The following is an 18136-nucleotide window of genomic DNA, read 5'->3' as shown; positions in this document are numbered from 1 at the left end:
AGACTGATTTGGACTGTAGAGGAGCCCATAGTCATGGAGGAATTCTCAGAATACAAAACAGCCTTGGGGGCTGAGGACAACTTGGTAAAAATTAAGTCTGTATAATGATAAAGATGAGAAAAGATCATAAGGTTATATAAATAAGGTGAGGCTTTTGAGTTTAAAGGCATTTTTTGGCATTTTTCTGTTTGTTTAAATCTAGATACACATGTCTATATGCATACACAATCATATGTGCTACTCTCCCATCCCATGCTTCAAGGGAGAGGAACACCTTAAAGGCTGCAGATCATAGGGCTTTGCACTTGATTGACACCTGTTAATGTTTGCTGAATTAGAGCAAATCTGTGCTGTGCCCATCCGGTTTTTTGTGTTTTTTTTTTTTTTTTATTGTTGACCATTGCTCTCGAGTTAATATTTGAACCTGACCATAAAGGAGATGAAAGATGCTGACCTATGGCCAGCATTCAAAGGGGAAAGAGCCTCCTATAAATCAGCCCACGCTGGACAGCCCTACCAGCAGAGCTAGTGATCAACTGTGGGGGAGCCTCATTGCCACCATGAATTTCTCTGGCAAGTACCAACTGCAGAGCCAAGAAAACTTTGAGCCCTTCATGAAGGCGATTGGTGAGTGCTGAGCTGGTCACAGCAATAAGGGTATGGCTTAGCAGGTGGTGGCCAGTCACAAATGTAGGCTTGATGTTGGGATGGGGGTAGAGGTTCAGGCTTTACTCAGGGGCCACATTATGCTCGTTTCTTTTGCAGTCACTTGCAGCTTGTGCTAGTACTCACTGGGCAAGACCACTTCACAGGCAGGAGGAGAGAGCACTAGACTAGGGTCTGATTTGGATTGAGGCCATCTCTCTTAGTAACTCATTGTGTGAGTTCATTGATTCATTCATCCATTCATTCACTCTTTCTTTTAACAAACATTGATTCAAAGCCAACCATATTCTGAGCATTGTGCTGGACAGATACAAGGGAAACAGATAACAATGAGCCACATTTTTCAGTCACAGTTTTCAGAGGCAAAAGACAAAAATACAGTAAGGAATCTCCTAATGAGTACTGAGTGCTGTCTTAGTCGCTAGCACTGTGCTAAGTCTTGATATTCAATATACTATTGAATCCTCAATTAAAAAAACAACAACTCTGAGTTAGGTACTATTATTTTTCCCATTTTACAGTCAAAGCAACTGAGGCTTTGAAAGGTTAAGTAATCCCAAACAAGGTCACTCAAGAAGTGTTTGCATCAGGATTTGAAGTCCAAAGACCCCACTTTAATCCCTGTGTCTTCCAGAAGATTGTGCAAGAGGATGTGGTGCTCATAGGAGGGCACGAAGGGGAGGCTTGATGGAGGTGAAGGGGAGCCTTTGGTAAACCTTGGACGATGAGCAGATATCTACTAAGGGACTGAGAAAGGAGACTGTGTTTCAGGTAGAGGAAGCCATGTGCACAAAGGGACATTGTGACAAGGACAGGTACCAAGAGAGAGAAGATTGGGAAAAACAGCAAAGACAGAGAAAGGACGACCTTCAGGGCCAACAGAGAGCTGGATCTTCTCCAGTAGGGCAAGGCATGCCACCTCTCTGTGTCTCACACCCCCCACCTGTGCAACAGGACCCTCGACCCCACCCCCACTATCAACACATGTGGTTTTGTGAACCTCAATACATATAACACCATAGACATTCTCTGAAATTTGTAAAACTCTGTCCCAGGGCAAGGAACTCCTGATACCTGTCCCTCAAGAGCCTTGACAGCAGAGGTCAAGGTGGGGCTAGGCTGATAGACGCTCACCAAAACAGTCCCAGTTTGTGCATGGTGCTCACTGCGGGAAAGGTTCTTCAGGCCAGAGGAGGGTCTTCCTTAAGATCCAATTGGCAAGATAGTGAGCTGGCTAGGCCACTGACCCCTCCTTTCAAATGTCAAAGCCTATGTTGTTCACAGGACTCTGGTAAATGCTTGTGACCTCCAGGGAGACACAGCACCTCCTCTGTCCCTCCATAACGCAGAGTTTCTCTTGTGACCACTGCCTTGCAACTCCCACCTCTGCCCATCTCTCAACCTCAGATGGTTTCCACCAGGTCTGCCTGACGACCTCATCCAGAAGGGGAAGGACATCAAGGGAGTGTCGGAAATAGTGCAGAATGGGAATCACTTCAAGTTCATCATCACCACTGGGTCCAAAGTAATCCAGAACGAGTTCACCTTGGGGGAGGAAAGTGAGCTGGAGCTGATGACTGGAGAGAAGGTCAAGGTAGGAGATGCTCATCAAGCCACACTCCGCTTCTGGAACTTTTCTTGGAGCCTGGTCCCAGGGCTTCCTCATTCAAGTGTCTTCCCTCACAATTCCCACCATGAATACCCTATCTTTGAACTTACTTCTAGGATGAGAAGCAGAGAGACAAGACAGCTCTTAGGGGAAATGCTCTTAGGGAAAACTCCATTAAGGATGGTCTAGGGGTGCTCTGGCCCAAGAATCCAAGCTCTCCCAATATGGAGGATATAGGGATCAGGCATACAGCAAGAGTCTAAGTCTCAGGTTCTCCTAGATCCAACAGTGGGCAAATGAGGGTTTGTGAAAAAACCCTCAACAGAGCCTTGGGTCGTCCGTGAGTCCCAAGTAAATGGGGCTTTGCTGGGCCTCAAGCTGGTGGTCATAGAGAGAGCTTCCTAGAGGAGATGCTGGCAGACCCAGAGTAGCAATACCTCAGGCAGACCCTCAGAGCAAACCTTCAGGGGTGATCACTGAGCCCTGGCCTCAAGCTACCTTCTCTCTCAAATCAGCCTAGTCACCCCTCCCAGACTGAAAGCAGGGCAACAGCGTTTCCATTGGGTTGTGGTTTAGGGGTGCAATGGGTGTTGGGTGTGGGCTGTGTGAGTGGTCAGCAGGTGAGGGCAGGGAGATCCAGGCACTGGATTGCCCATCACCAGAAGCCTCACTTCCCCCTTAGGAACCCCGCACGCCCTGTCATGACCACCACTGAGCCGCTGTCTTTACTCCTCCCCTCCACACAGTGCTGTGCACTGGGCTCAGCACGCTGGTATTCTTACCTCTTCTAATCAGTACTTTTTTCTGCTTCTCCACACATAATATTACAGGTCAGGAAGTCTGTGATACAACTTGGGAGAAAAATTCTTTTGATATGCCCATAGAAAGGGGCAGGTGGTCATGGGTTTCACCATAGGCTTTTATAATTGTCCATTTTAGAAGCAAAATTTTTAACCTTGGCCAGTGTCTTCTGCTCCCTTTTACCTCTTCCTGAGTTCCTGTTACCTCTCTCCAGATGCATAAAGCTTGAAAAAGGAACCTCGATAAGAAAGATCAATGTGCTGGAAGAAAGAATGTATACAAAGCAAAACGTGTTCTCCCAGCCGGCCAGCTGTTCAGTTTCACAGCCACCCTCTCCATTAGCTTGAAGAACAGAGATTTTACTCGATTTTACTTTCGTGTTCGCATTTGAGCCACTTAGGTGTCTTATGCTGATTTCTAGATAATATACCATAAATTAAAGTCTGACAAAAGAAAACCTCACATTTTCTTTAGTTCTCAAATGCCCTTCTCTTCTGTGTAGCTGGGAGGTTGGCTTTATATGAAGATGAGTGGTGTGGTTATTGTAAGCTGAGACCCAGGTAGAGTAGCTGACCTCATTATCAGGGCTCTTGCTTCCTGCCCAGACCCTTCTCACAGGCCCTCTCTTCTGTCCCCCGCAGGCAGTGGTTCAGAAGGAAGGTGAGAATAAACTGGTGACAAGTTTCAAAGGCATCAAGTGCGTGAGCGAATTCAATGGAGACACACTCATCAGTGTAAGTCTGTGCTCTGAGCTTATGATTCCCAGTGATGGAGGGGAGAAGAAAAGCAAAGAGTAAGGGACAGCCTTCCCCACCACCCTTCCTGGTGTTAGTCTCTGTGACCACTTCCTGAGGACCCATTATGTCCCAGGCAGTTGAAACACATTATCTCCCATCTTCCCAGCAACACTGAATTTTCTAAATGGGGAAACTGAGGCAAGTAATAGCCAGGGAATGGCTGAGCTAGGGTTCCTCTGAATGGGGTCCATCCCACAGGACTGCCATCCACAGTTGCATAACTGCACAACTTTAGAGGGAGCCAATCCCATTACAGACAGTTTAGATCTGTATACTCGTTACAATTTTGCAGTGTCTGCCAGTAAGGAGTATTCTTTTAACAAAACCAGTACAGTGCATTAAGGTACCTTTCTAACAGATAAAGCACAGAATCTTGAGGAAAGGCTACCCTTTTCTAATTCACCAAAACCTCCACCTGTGCTAACAGCAGCCCGGCTGGAACTTGCCACTTCTCCCAGGTTCCTTCAGGCTGTCTTTCCACCACCATGTTCCTGGTCAGGATTAACCTCCCCAGCCTCTCCCACTTCCTTCTCTGCTCATTGCCATACCCTTCCTCCACCAACGTACATAAGATGGGGCAAGAGAGGTGCTTGGCAAGAGGAGACACAGGGCCATGCAGAGCTACCCGCCCTGCCCAGCTTCCTTGGTCTGCACTGGGATGGAGCCACAAGAAATGCTTGCAAGCTGGTAGACAGAAATCCTTTCATGCCCTCGTGGAGCCTCTCATCCATGGAACAACCCTTCTCATTGACACAGAACTCACATTCAGGGAAGACTTTGGCCAAAAGTTGGGCCCTTACATTGCTTTTTCTATTTTATATTACAATATATATTAGCCATAATCCTTCTCTTCTGCCTCAGCACTGAGAAGTGACAGAGAGCTTTATGTGACCTACAAACCCAGGTACTCAATAAATGCCTCTTCCCTTTTGGCATATTTAAGGGGAATCATGTTCATGACAATTTTATTGCAGCTGATGAATCTGGCTCACTCCCGTTGTGTGTGCCACATCACCATTAGTGCAAGGCTGCTGGCCATGTTTGTCTTGGATTCAGCTCAGTGTTTCTCCACCAATTATGCCCCTGGCTCTTCCTTGCCCCCAGCCTGAATTTTAGGGGAGAATGTTGTCCAAGGGTTCTGTCATCATTCGGTTCGAGTGGAAATATCCCTCAACTAGGGAGAGGGTGAGAGTCAACCATAAAACATGTGATCCCCAGCCCCCACCCCCACACATTCACAGCAAAGCAGGGAGGCACCAGCAGGGGATTAGGAGATGATCTGCCCTGGGCTCAGCCCGGGCCACTGTCCTTTACTATTCTCCATCTCCTCTAATTCTCACATCTGCGAAGGAAGCAGGATGAGGGATTTAATAGACAAGTTGACCTGTCCAAGATCATCTATGATGAGTTGTAGAATTAAGGTTCAAACCCAGATCTTTTCATTCCATTCCATTGCTACTGAAGCTATTCTTTTTAATTCTGATGACATTACCCCACATCATTGCCACAGTCTTATTCAAGGGAATCAATGGGAGGGAGGGGTAAGAGGAAAAAGGAACATGCCTAAAAAACTCAAAACCTAATAAACCCATGAAATCTAATGTTTTTATATTCTTCCAAGTTTAGGGAGAAAAATTATACCCTACTTATTATGTCCCAGGCTGGGTGCTTAGTGTTTCTATGTACATGTGTCCTCGTTATTCCACATGTGTTCGATACATAGTAGACACTTGATGAAACTTTAAGAAATTGAATTGGATGAGGCTGGTTTTGATACTCTTCTTCTTACAGCCATTAATGGAGAAAGGAAGTCAGTAAGAATCAGAATTACTTTCTAAGTGAGGAAATAAAGGGACAAAGACTTGGTATGAAATTTTAGAAATGATGACTAATACTTTCTCTGGCCTTATAAAACATACGGGTAGTCTTTGGGTTGTTTCATATGTTAGCATACTTAGAGCTATTCTGATGGCTTAGTTATCTTTCACAATTGAATATCAGATGGACATTGCATAATTTCTTTTCTGACTTTCAGATCATGACATTGGGTGACATTGTCTTCAAAAGAATCAGCAAGAAAATTTAGACAAGTCTGCATTTCATATTCTTTTACTGTGTAAAATTAATGTAATAAAGTAAACTTTGTAAAAAAAAAAAAGTATTTTCTTCTTGATGGCCTTTCTTTGACCATTATTGATATCAGTACACACCCATCACCTATTTTCCATAAACTTTGATAACCTGCACATTCCCTCCTAATAGGGTGAGGTCTGAAACAGACCCCAAGCTGCCCAATTGGGCAACCCTGCAAGGAACATGAAATGTGGCTGGATCTGTAAAACAGTTCTGGAATGACCTTCCCTAGGAGCTGGAGCAAGAGGGTATGTGGTGTGCTGGCCCAAAGGGTGGTTCTTCCCGGGTATAGAGAGCTGGAATGCTGGGTGGACAAAGGAGAGCCATGCCCATGAGTGTGGCCAGAGAGGCCTTACCCACCTGTGACATGAACAAAAAAGCCAGCACTGACCAACCAAAGGAATAATTCTCCCTCTTAGGGAAGGGCTGAGTGAGGAGCTTAGCAAGAGGTGCCAGAAGTAGGCAGAGAAAGTTCAGGAGGAAATCCCCTTCATGCTATAAGCAGAGGCAGAATGTGGAAGAAGAATGACTTCTTTGAGCAGTACCTTGTACCAGGCTCTGATAGTTGTTATGGGTTAAGTTTTATCTCACCAAAAGTTATATGTTGAAGTCCTAACCCTTATTATTAATATTTTAAAATGTGACCTTATTTCAAAATAGGGTAATTGCAGATGCAACTAGTTAAGTTAAAATGCCTGGGAGAATGGAGTGAAGCAGAGAGCTTTAAAAGCATTTAGGAATTGGAATTAATGGGTTCTAGTAATTTGAATATGAGAACTGTGTTTAAAAAAATATACATCAGGAATATGTCTGCAGGAAATAAGACACACTGAAAGGGCTCTCCCGATGAAAACAATGCAAACACTATTTATAAGGGTGTATTTAGAGTAAAGGAAGTGGACAAGGTAAGTGCGGTGCTCAGAGGTTAGTGACCACAGAATGCCATTACCACCCATAGGCCTGAAAGTATAATGTGGGGATGAGCATTACTGGAACTTAGTAAGAGCTGGCACCATCAGAGAGCCACCCAACAGGACCTGAGCCCTGGTTGGGCAGGGAGGGGGCAGAGAAGAGAGAGCACAGTGGACAATAACACCCCACTTCTCTCTCTTCCCATCTTCTGTCCCCTGATGTTGCATCCTATTGGCTGAGAAAGCAGAGGTCAGCCTTTCTGGGCACAAAGCAGGGCAGAGAAGGATGGAAAATGGATGGTAGCGTGGGCAAATGGAGACGAACCAGCATGACTGGAACTCATTTAGTTGCAAATGAAAGAAAGCTCCTTAAACTAGCTGAGGCCCAAATTAAGGTAGTGGGGAGAGGCAGTTCACTAATACATGTAACTGGAAAGACTAGGGGAGTCCAAAGCCTTACAATAGTGTCATCAATACTTTTCTCTCTATCAACAACTTCTTCCTCAATGCCAACTATGTTCTCCCTGAACTTTCCAAAAACAGCAGTGAGTCTGACTATCAGCACCTCCTGGGTCACAACTGAAAGCTTGAATTCTCAAAGAGCAGGGACTCCTGCTTCTCCAATTCAGAAGGGCCCTGGCAAATGTGTCCTGGGGGAGATAGTACCCACTCCCAATTCAACATACAGCTTGGTAGCTAGACATTGGTCATGGCAGGAGTATTTACAACATGGAAATCAGAAAGTGGTACAACCATTTACCAGCACACTACTGTACGTCAGGAAATGCTGTGTCATGATAGGTTCAGGCAGAGTCCTGAGCCAACCTGTCCTGAGCAGACCCCTTTAAGAACCTCATAATATGAAGCAATGTCTCTAGAAGAAGACCTAGTACTGTTATCAGAAGCAGGAGAAGTTGGGCTGAAAAGACAAGCTACAGAAGCTCATTACAGGGGTGAAGAAGAGGAAAGCATCTAAGATAATATCTCAGATCATGGGGAACTAAGTGGATAATGAGCTGGTGATTGAAGGTCTGGAGGGAAATGATGGGTGAGTTCAGTACAAACAAGTTGAGTAGGAATTGCCTGAACAACTACTACTACCATGAAGAAGACAAAATTCTTCTGCTCAAGAAACACACACTTTAACAAGGCAAGTGGTAAATAAAATGCAAAGAACTGTCTTGCAAGGCCAAATACAAGTGCCAGCAAAGGACACATACCACATATCTGAAATTCTAGCTGCTGCTTCAAATTGCAGTTCACTGCACTGCCCCATGGTCTCTTTGCCATGCCCAGGAAGGCTCAGGGTCTACAGAGGGATTCCACGCATGCCACACCTGCCCAGAACTGTGGGCAGAAGGGAAGCAGTGAGACAGGGCTGTGGTGTGCTAAGAGAAAATTTAGAAATCCTGTTTTGGTAAACGAGGAAGAGAAAGAGGGTAGATTGGACATGACTGTCAATGTGATGTATAGGAACAAAGAGTCATTCTCCTGGAGCCTGGAAGTCAGGATTCAAGTCCCAAATCTTCTGCTCAGAGGCTTGCAGCTGTGCCCACATGTCTGGTCCAAGGTCTCGCTAGCAAGACAGCTGGCTAGGCAGAATGATGGCCTTCTAAGATGGCTATGTGCAAACTCCCAGACCTTTGAATGGGTTGACTTACATGGCAATAGAGACTTTGTAGATGTGATTAAGGTAACTTGGAGAGGAAGAGATTATCCTGGATGATCCCAGCAGGCTCAGTGTAATCACAAGGGTTCTGATAAGTGAAAGAGGAAGGCAGGAGGGTCAGAGAAGGATGGACATAATTGCTGGCTGGTGGGCCACAGAATGTGGGCATTGAAGAAGCTTTGAGAAGCTGAAAAGAGCAAGAAACATATTCTTCTGCTGACACCTAGATTTTAACCCAGTGAGACCCATTTTGGACTTCTGACCTCCAGAACTGTCAATAGTAAATCTGCATTATTTTAAGTCACTAAGTTTGTGGTAATTTGTTATAGCAAGAGGCAACAAGTACAACCCATAAAGACAGCTGAGAAACTATGCCTGAACCAGAACATCTTCAGAGTAAGCCCTGTGAGGTGGGGAGGTCAAGGCTGACTACAGAGACTGAGTTCATGTCAGAGTCAGTGAGCCCAGGTGATGGCCTGTGGCCCTGCTGCATGTTGTGGTTTTCTGAGGAGGAGGTGGGCTGGACAGTGTGCAACTGGATGATTTATGTGTCATACTGGGCCAGAAGGGAACAAGGGAGCTTTCAGAAGTGATGTTCCCTTTACACACTGTGAATGAGGTTATCATCCACAACTATGCATATTGTGGTCCAGAAGCTTGTACCTCTGACTGCCCACAGAAATGTTACTGTTCTTTTTGCTGGACCCTAACTATATGGAGTCCCTTCTGCACCCTTTAGAGAAGTAAACCCTGAGTAATTCTCCCAAGCAGTGGCTGTATCTGGACTTTAATATATGTGTCTGTCAATACATTGGTGGTGCCGTGGGCAGGTGGCTTACTCTGAAGGGTAGTGATCAGAGATTTTAGACTGGTTTGTTATGACCCTAGGGGCAGAGGTTTCAGAATTCAGATTTCACCCCAGGTTAAGTAAAGATTTTTTTAATGATCTTTAACTATCCATTCTGCTACTTCCATGTAGCAAACCCAATTTTTATAGATTGACAACACTACCAGTTAATGTGTTCTTTAAAATTAAGCTGATTACCATGGTGTAAATATTCCCACTATGGCCAATGCCAAGGTATCAATTTGATGGTGATGATGAAGAGTTGGGAAGAGATGTGCACAGTCAGCTCTCACAAGCTGGTAAGAGCTGATTCCAGCATGCCATAGCTTATCTCTATCCTTTACCTTCACTTTCTGATTAGGAGAAAGGACACCCCAACAATCAAGTAGCATGGTTGGAGTGTTTATGGAGTACTTATGACAGATCAGGCACTCTTCTAGGGCTTAAGTTAAAAAATTTAATTCTCAACTCTCTCCCTCCTGGGAGTATGCCCATGCCTTTCCTTTCCCTTCCCCATCTTTTCCCCGCAGATGTGCATCATCTAAACTCTAAGGGTCTTCACAGATTTGCAACCAGGGGAGAAATGGGCAGCAGCAGCTCGGTCAGGGCTAATCCCCTGAACTAGTCTCCAAGGCGCCCTTTCCCCTGACTTCCCAGTGGAGGCTCATTTCTTTCCCTTAAGTTTTCTACGGAGCCAAAGCAGCCCCACCTAGTCTCTCTCTTGCTGCTGCTTCTATTCTAGGCCCTTCCTTATTTCACTGTCCCCAGCTTTAAAAAAAATCTTCAAAAAGTAAAAATTTTAATTCTCACAGCAACATTAAATGGTAGGTAGAAATGAGGAAACTGAAGCATGGGTGAAATGACCAGTCCAAGCTAATAGCTTGTGATATAAACTTAATTTGTCTCAGTGTTCATAGTCTTAAAAACTATACCAAAGTAGGCCCTAGCCAGTTGGCTCAGCAGTAGAGCATTGGCCCGGCATGTGGAAGACCGCACTTCGATTTCTGGCCAGGGCACACAGGAGAGGTGCCCATCTGCTTCTCCACTCTTCCCCCTCTCCTTCCTCTCTATCTCTCTCTTCCCCTCCCTCAGCAAGGGCTCCATTGGAACAAAGTTGGCCCAAGTGCTGAGGATGGCTCCATGGCCTCCACCTTAGGCGTTAGAATGGCTCTGGCCGCAACAGAGCAATGCCCCAAATGGGCAGAGCATCGCCCCCTGGTGGATCCCAGTCGCATGAGGGAGTCTGTCTGCCTCCCTGCTTCTAACTTTGGAAAAAATACAAACACACACACACGCACACACTGTACTAAAGTATTCTCTAAAGTTTCACTGTCTATAATAGAGTAACCACTACCCACTACCCACATTGGCTATTTGAATTGAAATTAAATAAAATAAAAAATTCACTGCAACCCTGGCCAGTTGGCTCAGTGAAAAAAGCGGCAACCTGGCATATGGATGTCCTGGATTCAATTCCCGGTCAGGGTACACAACAGAAGTTACTGTCTGCTTCTCTTCCTCTCCTTCTCCCTCTTCTCTTTCTCTTCCCCTTCTGCAATCAGTAGCTCAGTTGGTTCAAGCATTGGCCCAGGGCACTGAGGATAGCTCAGTTGATTCGAGCACTGGCCACAGACGGGGGTTGTTAAGTGGATCCTGGTTGCGGCACATGCAGACTCTGTCTCTCCATCTCCCCTTCTCTCACTTAAAAAAAAATCACTTCTTCTCTCATATTAGACACATTTCAAATGCTCGATAGTCATATGCCACTAGTAGCGACTGTACTGGACAACACAGATGTGATCCATTTCCATCAACACAGAAGTTCTATTAGACAGTGCTTCTCTAAATAGACTGTCATGCCTGACCAGTGGTGGTGCAGTAAACAGAGCGTAAATCTGGGATGCTGAGGTCCCTGGTCCAAAATCCCAAAGTCACCAGCTTGAGCATGGGCTTGCCAGCTTGAGCCCAAAGGTCCCTGGCTTGAAGCTCAAGGTCACTGGCTTGAACAAAGGGTCACTGGCTTGGTTTAAGCCCCTGGTCAAGGCACATATGAGAAGCAGTTGGTGAACACTTAAAATGAAGCAACTACCAGTTGATGCTTCTCATCTCTCTTTTACCTTTCTTTCTACCTTCCTGTCTCTTTCTCTCACCCCTTCTCTGTCCCTCTCTCATCAATAATAAAATAAAATGAAATGAAATAAAATAAAATAAAACAAAATAAATGACTGTCATAAAGAAAGAAGCCACACATAGTTGCTTGGAAACTGGATTTAATGGCTTTGTTAAAACATAAAAACCTCAAAATACACAGTTAATGTCTCTTCTGCTCTGAGACAAGCAAATTCATTCATTCATTCATTAACACACATTAACTGAGCACCTACTATAGTTCAGGACCTGTGCTAGGTTCTGGGGATAGAAAGATGAATAAAGGGACACAATCCCTGCCTTTTAGGAGCTCACAATCTGATAGAGTAGGCAGAGAAGTAAAAAGGCAATTATAATGCCTTTATGATTAAGATAGTTACAATGGGGGATTCAGGGGTTACATGGGAGACTCAGACAGGCAGCCAGCTGAATCAAAGGCTTCAAGGAAGGCTTCACAGATGAGGTGATTTCTAAACTGTATGCTGAAAGATGAATAGGAGTTGGAAGGTTTTAGGTATTTTAGATAGAAAACTCAAAGAGAGGTGCAGAGAACATGGGTCATTCAGGGATCCGTGAGTGTATGGGATTGACCAAAGTCTAGGATGCAGCTGAAGTCAGAGAAGTCAGGTATTCTCAGGTGGTGTGCTGAGGAGAAAGAGAAACAACTTGTTTTGGATGTGCTGAGTTTGTGTTGAGGATGTGCCTGCAGAATGTTCAAGAGAGTGTGGGGGCCTAGAGCAAGGTTGGGAAATATGAATTTAAAGGTATCAGACTGACCTGACCAGGTGGTGGCACAGCATCAGACTGGGATGAAAAGGACCCAGGCTCGAAACCCCAAGGTCACAGGGGTCACAGGATTGAGCGTAGGCTCATCTGGCTTGGACGAGGGATCATAGACATGACCCCAAGTCCCTGGCTTGAGCCCAAAGGTTGCTGGCTTAAAGCACAAGGTCGCTGGCTTGAGCAAGGGGTTACTCGGTCTGCTATAGCCCCCACTCCCCCTATCAAGGCACATATGAGAAAGCAGTCAATGAACAACTAAGGTGTCACAACAAAGAATTGATGCTTCTCATCTCTCTCCCTTCCTGTCTGTCTGTTCCTATCTGTCCCTCTCTGTCTCTATCTCTCTCTGTCTCTGTCACACACACACACACACACACACACACACACACACACACACACACACACAAAGTATCGAACTCAGGTGGTGAAGAAACCAAGGGCCTGCTGAGCTCATACAGAAAGTGTGCACAGACTTAGACGCAATTAAACTAAGAGTGACCAGGATGAACGAAACCAACTACAGGAAATACCAATGCACCAGGGCATGTGGAGAAATGAGGACAGAGAGGAAGACTGAGAGCCATCAGAGGAGGCAGTGTTCCAGAAATCAAGCGCTGGGAGTGTCAACTGAGGCAGAGATGCCACATAACGCAAGGACTAAAAATATCCATAGAGTTGGCCTTAGTGAAATCTATTTCAGTGCAGTTCAGGAAGCCAGGCTGCAGAGGTGTCAGGAAGAAATCAAAAGTAAAGAAAAGAAGATAATAACTGTGAGAGACAAATCTTTTTTTAAAAAAATACTCAGCTGTAAAAATTATTACTGAAGATTATCCCCAACATGTTCATTGACTGCACTGAAGAAGCCAGGGGACAGAACAATGTCAAGGATCCAGGGTGGAGAAGGAGTAGCAGGTGAAGCAAAGCCCCAAGGACCTAGGGGAGGGAGGAGCTCAGGTGAAGAGGAGGGGAGAGGAGGCCAGGTGCAGACAGGACGTGTGTGAATGTAGGAAGAGGAACTGAGGGAAGCCCTTGTTTCGGTCTCTGTATTCTCTTGGAGCAAGAAGTGAGAAGCTGAAAGCAGAGGATTTGAAGGCAGAAGTGAAGGCCAAGGGCCAAGGCACAAGGGAGGAAAGCCAATGAACTGCTTCTGGGCTGCAGCCAGGGACCAGCTGAGTTGGAGAGGAGGAGTCCATTGAGGTACCTGTGGCTGTGCTTGTTGCCTAGCCGTGCTCAGCATCTCCAGGTGCAGTAGAGGAAAACAAGACAGCTGAATCAATCCAGGTTTGGGACTCTGTCAGGCAGGAAAGGAGAATGGGCGAAGGGGAAGGAGGGCTGAAGAACTGGCTGATCTGGAAGTGAAGACAGGAGGAGTGTGAAACACAGAGTACATGTGACATCTATAGTAATTTGGGGTGGAAAAAAGAGACAGAAAGAGGTGAAAAGGTTGGAAGCAATGACCATAAATGTAAACATTAAAAATGGAAAATGTATGGGTAAGGACAGGGTGTGGTCAGAAAAGAGTATTAATGGAAAAAATAGACAGATAATTGTAACCAGGTAAACAAAAAAATCTATGAAGGAAGAGGATTAGATGACCGGGGGACATGGACATGGGAGACACTAAGTTTGAGGAAGAGGGAATGGAAAGTAAGACCATGAATATAGGGACTTACCAGACAACAGTCACAAAGAAGGAGAGAAGGCATGGGGGCAGGTTTTATGTGAGAGTGGAAGGGTGAACATTTGAATGTGCCAGTTGGGTCCTGGGAGAATGCCGGTGCCATCTCCAGGCCTGTGGCATTGAGGCTGTGGAAGCTTCTAGGGAAGGAGTATCCTCAAAGAAAAAACAAATGCCATAATTATTTTTTAGAAAGATGGCATATTTTTAGAGAAAGTCTTTGGTATACTCTCAGAGCCATTTGGACAGGTTCAGAGGGAGGCAGTGAGTCATTCTGAGGATGAAGGGTGGAGATGGAGAAACTAACACTTTTGGCAGAGATGACATAATGGGCCTGGAGCAATCATTTGTTAGCTAGAGTTCTGGGGTCAAAGGTGGCCCCAAGTGGTAAAGGAGACTTGATGATAGCCCCAAATGGAGGGTGCTGCCTCAGGATCCCCCAAAATATTGGTGAGAAGTGAAGGATCCTAGAAGATAACAGGACACTGGATTGGTTGATTCCCATAACCCTTAATCATGAGTGGCAACCAAGCAGCCTTGCCCAAAATGAAGGCAAGTTGGTCACATCTACAAAGAGCTCCTACCCCAGTATGCAGAATCCAGATTAGACATTTCCTCTTGTGAGAAGAGCAGCGACGGCTCCAGAGCGTGGTCAGTAAAATAAATTAAGCAAGTCAAGCCCTTACTGAGAATAGAGATTTACTACGGGGCCAGTGATGAAGTCTAAGCTGGTAAAGATGTAACAAAATAAAACCTTCAAAGGCCAATCCTTCTGGACCTGTGATCTTCAGGTATGTATATTTCCAAGTTTCTCCCTCAGCTTCACCCTGTAAAGACTTCTTCAATCTTAGCAGGCCAATGGCCAGAAAAATCTCAGCTATTGTCCAGGTAGCCCCTCATCACAGGGAATCACAGGTTTGGCATTAAGGTTGAAGAAAGGAGATACTCCCTCTCTGTGTTCTAGAAATAGTTTCAGAATAATACATGGAAACCAAACCTCAAACAGAGGCTCAAGTGATTTGGGCAAAGCCCCCACCTCTTCCCAAGTATGCACCATCCTGAAGAGGTTTCAGTTTTCTAAAAAGAACCTAAATGGCCAACACAGCCACTTCTTAACTCCACGCTTACCTAATGAAACTGGACATCACCCATCCTAGTCAGCCAAATCCTGAATATTCCAGACCTTGGGTGAGACCAGCAGCCCGATAGACACCTGCACATGTGGGTGAGCAGCTGCCTGAGACTCCAAGCACCTGCCTCTCAGCTCCAATGCCATCTGCTCCATGACATTCCACACTGCACACACACACACCAGACATGCCCTAGACTGCACCACTTCCTCCATAGTTACCACTGCATTATTATTACACAGCACTTTAATCGTCTGTTAACATTTCACCTCCCAGCTACTTTTGGAGCTTCTTCATCTCTAAGGCCTACTACCCAATAAATATTTGTAGGATGAAGTTGGCTGTTGGATGAGTTAAGTTGAATTAAATTTAAAAAACCCAAATGACACTGGGGAACACAGAGCAGTACTATGACTTCCTCATCAGGGGTCTCCCCAGAAGCTCACGACCTCCAGAATGTTTCCCCAGTTCCCCACCATGGTGCCCTCCCCCCATCCGTCAGCAGGTCCTCATTGCTTTTTATGGAACAGAGCTGGTGCTGGCTCACTGCTGGGCTCAGCCATGACCTGCATGGGCTGGTTGTTCAGAGCAGCCTCGCGCATCTTGTGGTACATAAACTCGTTCTGGCGGAACAGGCGCAGCTCCATCTCCGTCTGCATCCTCATGGCCTGTGGGACGCAGATACACCATAAACAGTGATGACAGACCTCCAGGACATATTGGTCTCTGACCTACCTTGGAACCCTTTGGAAAGGGCAGACAATGGGGTAAATGACTCTCAGTCACCAAGATTCAATTGTACCCCCTCACAGGAGACATCCACTGGGGGTCTAATGACCTGGCATGGTTCAGTTTGTTAGGGAAAGGGAGTCAAATCCCTAACAGAGCAACTGAGGGTTGCTCTCAGCGGAGGGAGTTTTCTTCCAGTAACTGTCAAGGTGGCACCTGGATTTGAACACCAGCACCTGTATTTAGGTCCCACCTAAGGTTGTAGGAACTTATGCAGAGAGCTCAGAGTAGGCAGGGAGGCCCAGCATCCAGATACTACTTGCCTCTAAGTCCTTGGTAATTGGATGAGTGGGTCCATGTGTCACCAGGAGAATGGCATAAGCTTTGCAGATCATACCGTGCCCCACTTCAATGTTACCAGCATGCCAGTTGGTCAGTCCCGCCCGCATCACAGCCATGCCCAATTGGGCATTGTTGGGGTGATAGAGTTTCCTGTAGGGGTATATGAAATAATCAGAATCCCAACCTTTCTTATATCTGCAGAGTATTAGACAACTTATAAAATACTGTCACTGAAGTCCATCTGCTTTCCCGCCAGTGCTGTGAAGCATATGCAGCCTGCTGGGAGGGCACTGAGGCACAGAGAGGTGGGTGAATTGACAGAATCCTACACAGTGAAGCTGTAAGAGCTGAGGCTCTGGCCTGAGCCACTTGAGCCACATCCTCATGGGGAAAAAGAATCAGGATTATACTCTGAACTTTATGACAGAAAGCCACGAGTCTGCGGTGCAGCCCAGCCCTTCTTCCTGGAAAGCAGTAGAAAGTTCAAAGGGAAAAAAAACCGTGAATGTCCTACTTGGGACAGAATTGTATTTTCCCTCATGGCATCTTAACAGAACTTCCTTTTAACATGTTATATATTTTTCTCACATTTTATTTATGTCCTCCTCCCCCCAAAAAAAATGAACATTCTTGTACCAATGTACTTGCTTGGCCAGAAAAACAAATTTATAAGCCGATGTGGACAGAGAGGACATTGCAGAGGGAAGGGAAGGGCATTATATTTTATTATTTATAAGAATGGCTGATACCTCTATTTTTTTTAAATAAAAGAAAGCTTGCAGGATTTTCTGTGTTGACTATTAGTGAGAAAGCCTTTCTAAGCACTTAAATTCAAGCTGGACCTAGCTTTACAGAAATCAAAAGCAGAAGACACCATCAAGTGACAGATGAGCTGGAGGGTCTGGGAAAAACCAGGGATGACAAAGAAGGTTCATCTCGAGTACCAGCTCCAATTATTTGGTCATTACTATTAGGGGCACTATGATAAAAAGGCTCTGATGTCAAAAGCTCCCATTACTGATGCCAGCTGTGGTACAGTAGGGAGAGGTAGCAACATGTGTGCCATCTATTTGGCCTGCCTGGAATAGACACATTTATAGGAACTATTTGAGACTGAGGATTGTCACCTACATATAGCCATCCACCATCTTCCTGGCATAGTATGAGGCCTCCTCAAACGCCTGGAGGTAGGACAGGACCTCCGAGACAATGCTCTGCATCCTCAGCATGTAGATATTGCTGTCAGAAAACACCGACTCCTGCTTCTCCAGGCACTCCCGGCATAACTTCACAACCTAGAAGAGACTTAGGTGGGTGAATTGGCAGAAACCCACACAGTGAATGGCAGAACCCCATTACCAATGCACCATAGCACATACCGTATTTCCCCATGTATAAGATGCACCTTAATTTGGGGGCCCAAAATTTGAAAAAACAAGTCTTTTTTTTTTCAACAATACTTTTTTATCATTATTAATTTTTATGGGGTGACATTGATGAATCAGGGTACATATGTTCAGAGAAAACATCTCCAAGTTATTTTGACATTTGATTATGCTGCATTTCCATCACCCAAAGTCCAATTGTCTTCTGTCACCTTCTAACTGGTTTTCTTTATGCCCCTCCCCTCCTCCCTGACCCACACTCTTGTCCATGTCTCTGAGTCTCATTTTTATGTACCACCTATGTATGGAATCATATAGTTCTTAGTTTTTTCTGATTTACTTATTTCACTCAGTATAATGTTATCAAGGTCCATCCATGTTGTTGTAAATTATCTGATGTCATCATTTTTTATGGCTGAATAGTATTCCATATTATATATGTACTAAAGCTTTTTAATCCACTCGTCCACTGACGGACACTTGGGCTATTTCCAGTTCTTTGCTATTG

The 18136-nt window shown here is 45.3% G+C and overlaps 2 protein-coding genes across 3 annotated transcripts in view; one reads left to right on the top strand and one right to left on the bottom strand.

Annotated features, from left to right (window-relative positions):
• Window positions 1-470: 470 nt before the first annotated feature.
• On the top strand, window positions 471-6031 carry FABP1 (fatty acid binding protein 1). Its single transcript, XM_066267658.1, has 4 exons — window positions 471-627; window positions 2088-2260; window positions 3718-3810; window positions 5909-6031. Exons 1-4 carry the CDS (start codon window positions 561-563, stop codon window positions 5957-5959), a joined length of 384 nt encoding a protein of 127 aa, XP_066123755.1. The 5' UTR covers window positions 471-560; the 3' UTR covers window positions 5960-6031.
• Window positions 6032-12752: 6721 nt separating this feature from the next.
• The window catches only part of SMYD1 (SET and MYND domain containing 1), a 55365-nt gene continuing 49981 nt past the window's right edge, over window positions 12753-18136 (bottom strand). For both annotated transcript variants that reach the window (XM_066267656.1, XM_066267657.1), the window contains 3 exons: window positions 17375-17538; window positions 16225-16393; window positions 12753-15840 (listed from right to left, as the gene is read on the bottom strand). In XM_066267656.1, coding sequence (XP_066123753.1) covers window positions 15682-15840; window positions 16225-16393; window positions 17375-17538 — 492 coding nt within the window. In that variant the 3' untranslated portion in view covers window positions 12753-15681. The remainder of the gene's footprint in view (window positions 15841-16224; window positions 16394-17374; window positions 17539-18136) is intronic.

The sequence above is a fragment of the Saccopteryx bilineata genome, chromosome 3 (assembly GCF_036850765.1).
Source record: "Saccopteryx bilineata isolate mSacBil1 chromosome 3, mSacBil1_pri_phased_curated, whole genome shotgun sequence".
NCBI lineage: Eukaryota > Metazoa > Chordata > Mammalia > Chiroptera > Emballonuridae > Saccopteryx > Saccopteryx bilineata.
Note: the sequence above shows the minus strand (reverse complement) of the source record. Positions and strands in the feature narration are given on the sequence as shown.

Excerpts from the sequence above, each read along its gene's own strand:
- FABP1 (XM_066267658.1), top strand. The coding sequence starts at position 561 with ATGAATTTCTCTGGCAAGTACCAACTGCAGAGCCAAGAAAACTTTGAG. Across the intron at positions 2,261-3,717 it reads TGACTGGAGAGAAGGTCAAG|GCAGTGGTTCAGAAGGAAGG; the intron begins GTAGGAGATGCT and ends TGTCCCCCGCAG. Across the intron at positions 3,811-5,908 it reads ATGGAGACACACTCATCAGT|ATCATGACATTGGGTGACAT; the intron begins GTAAGTCTGTGC and ends TCTGACTTTCAG.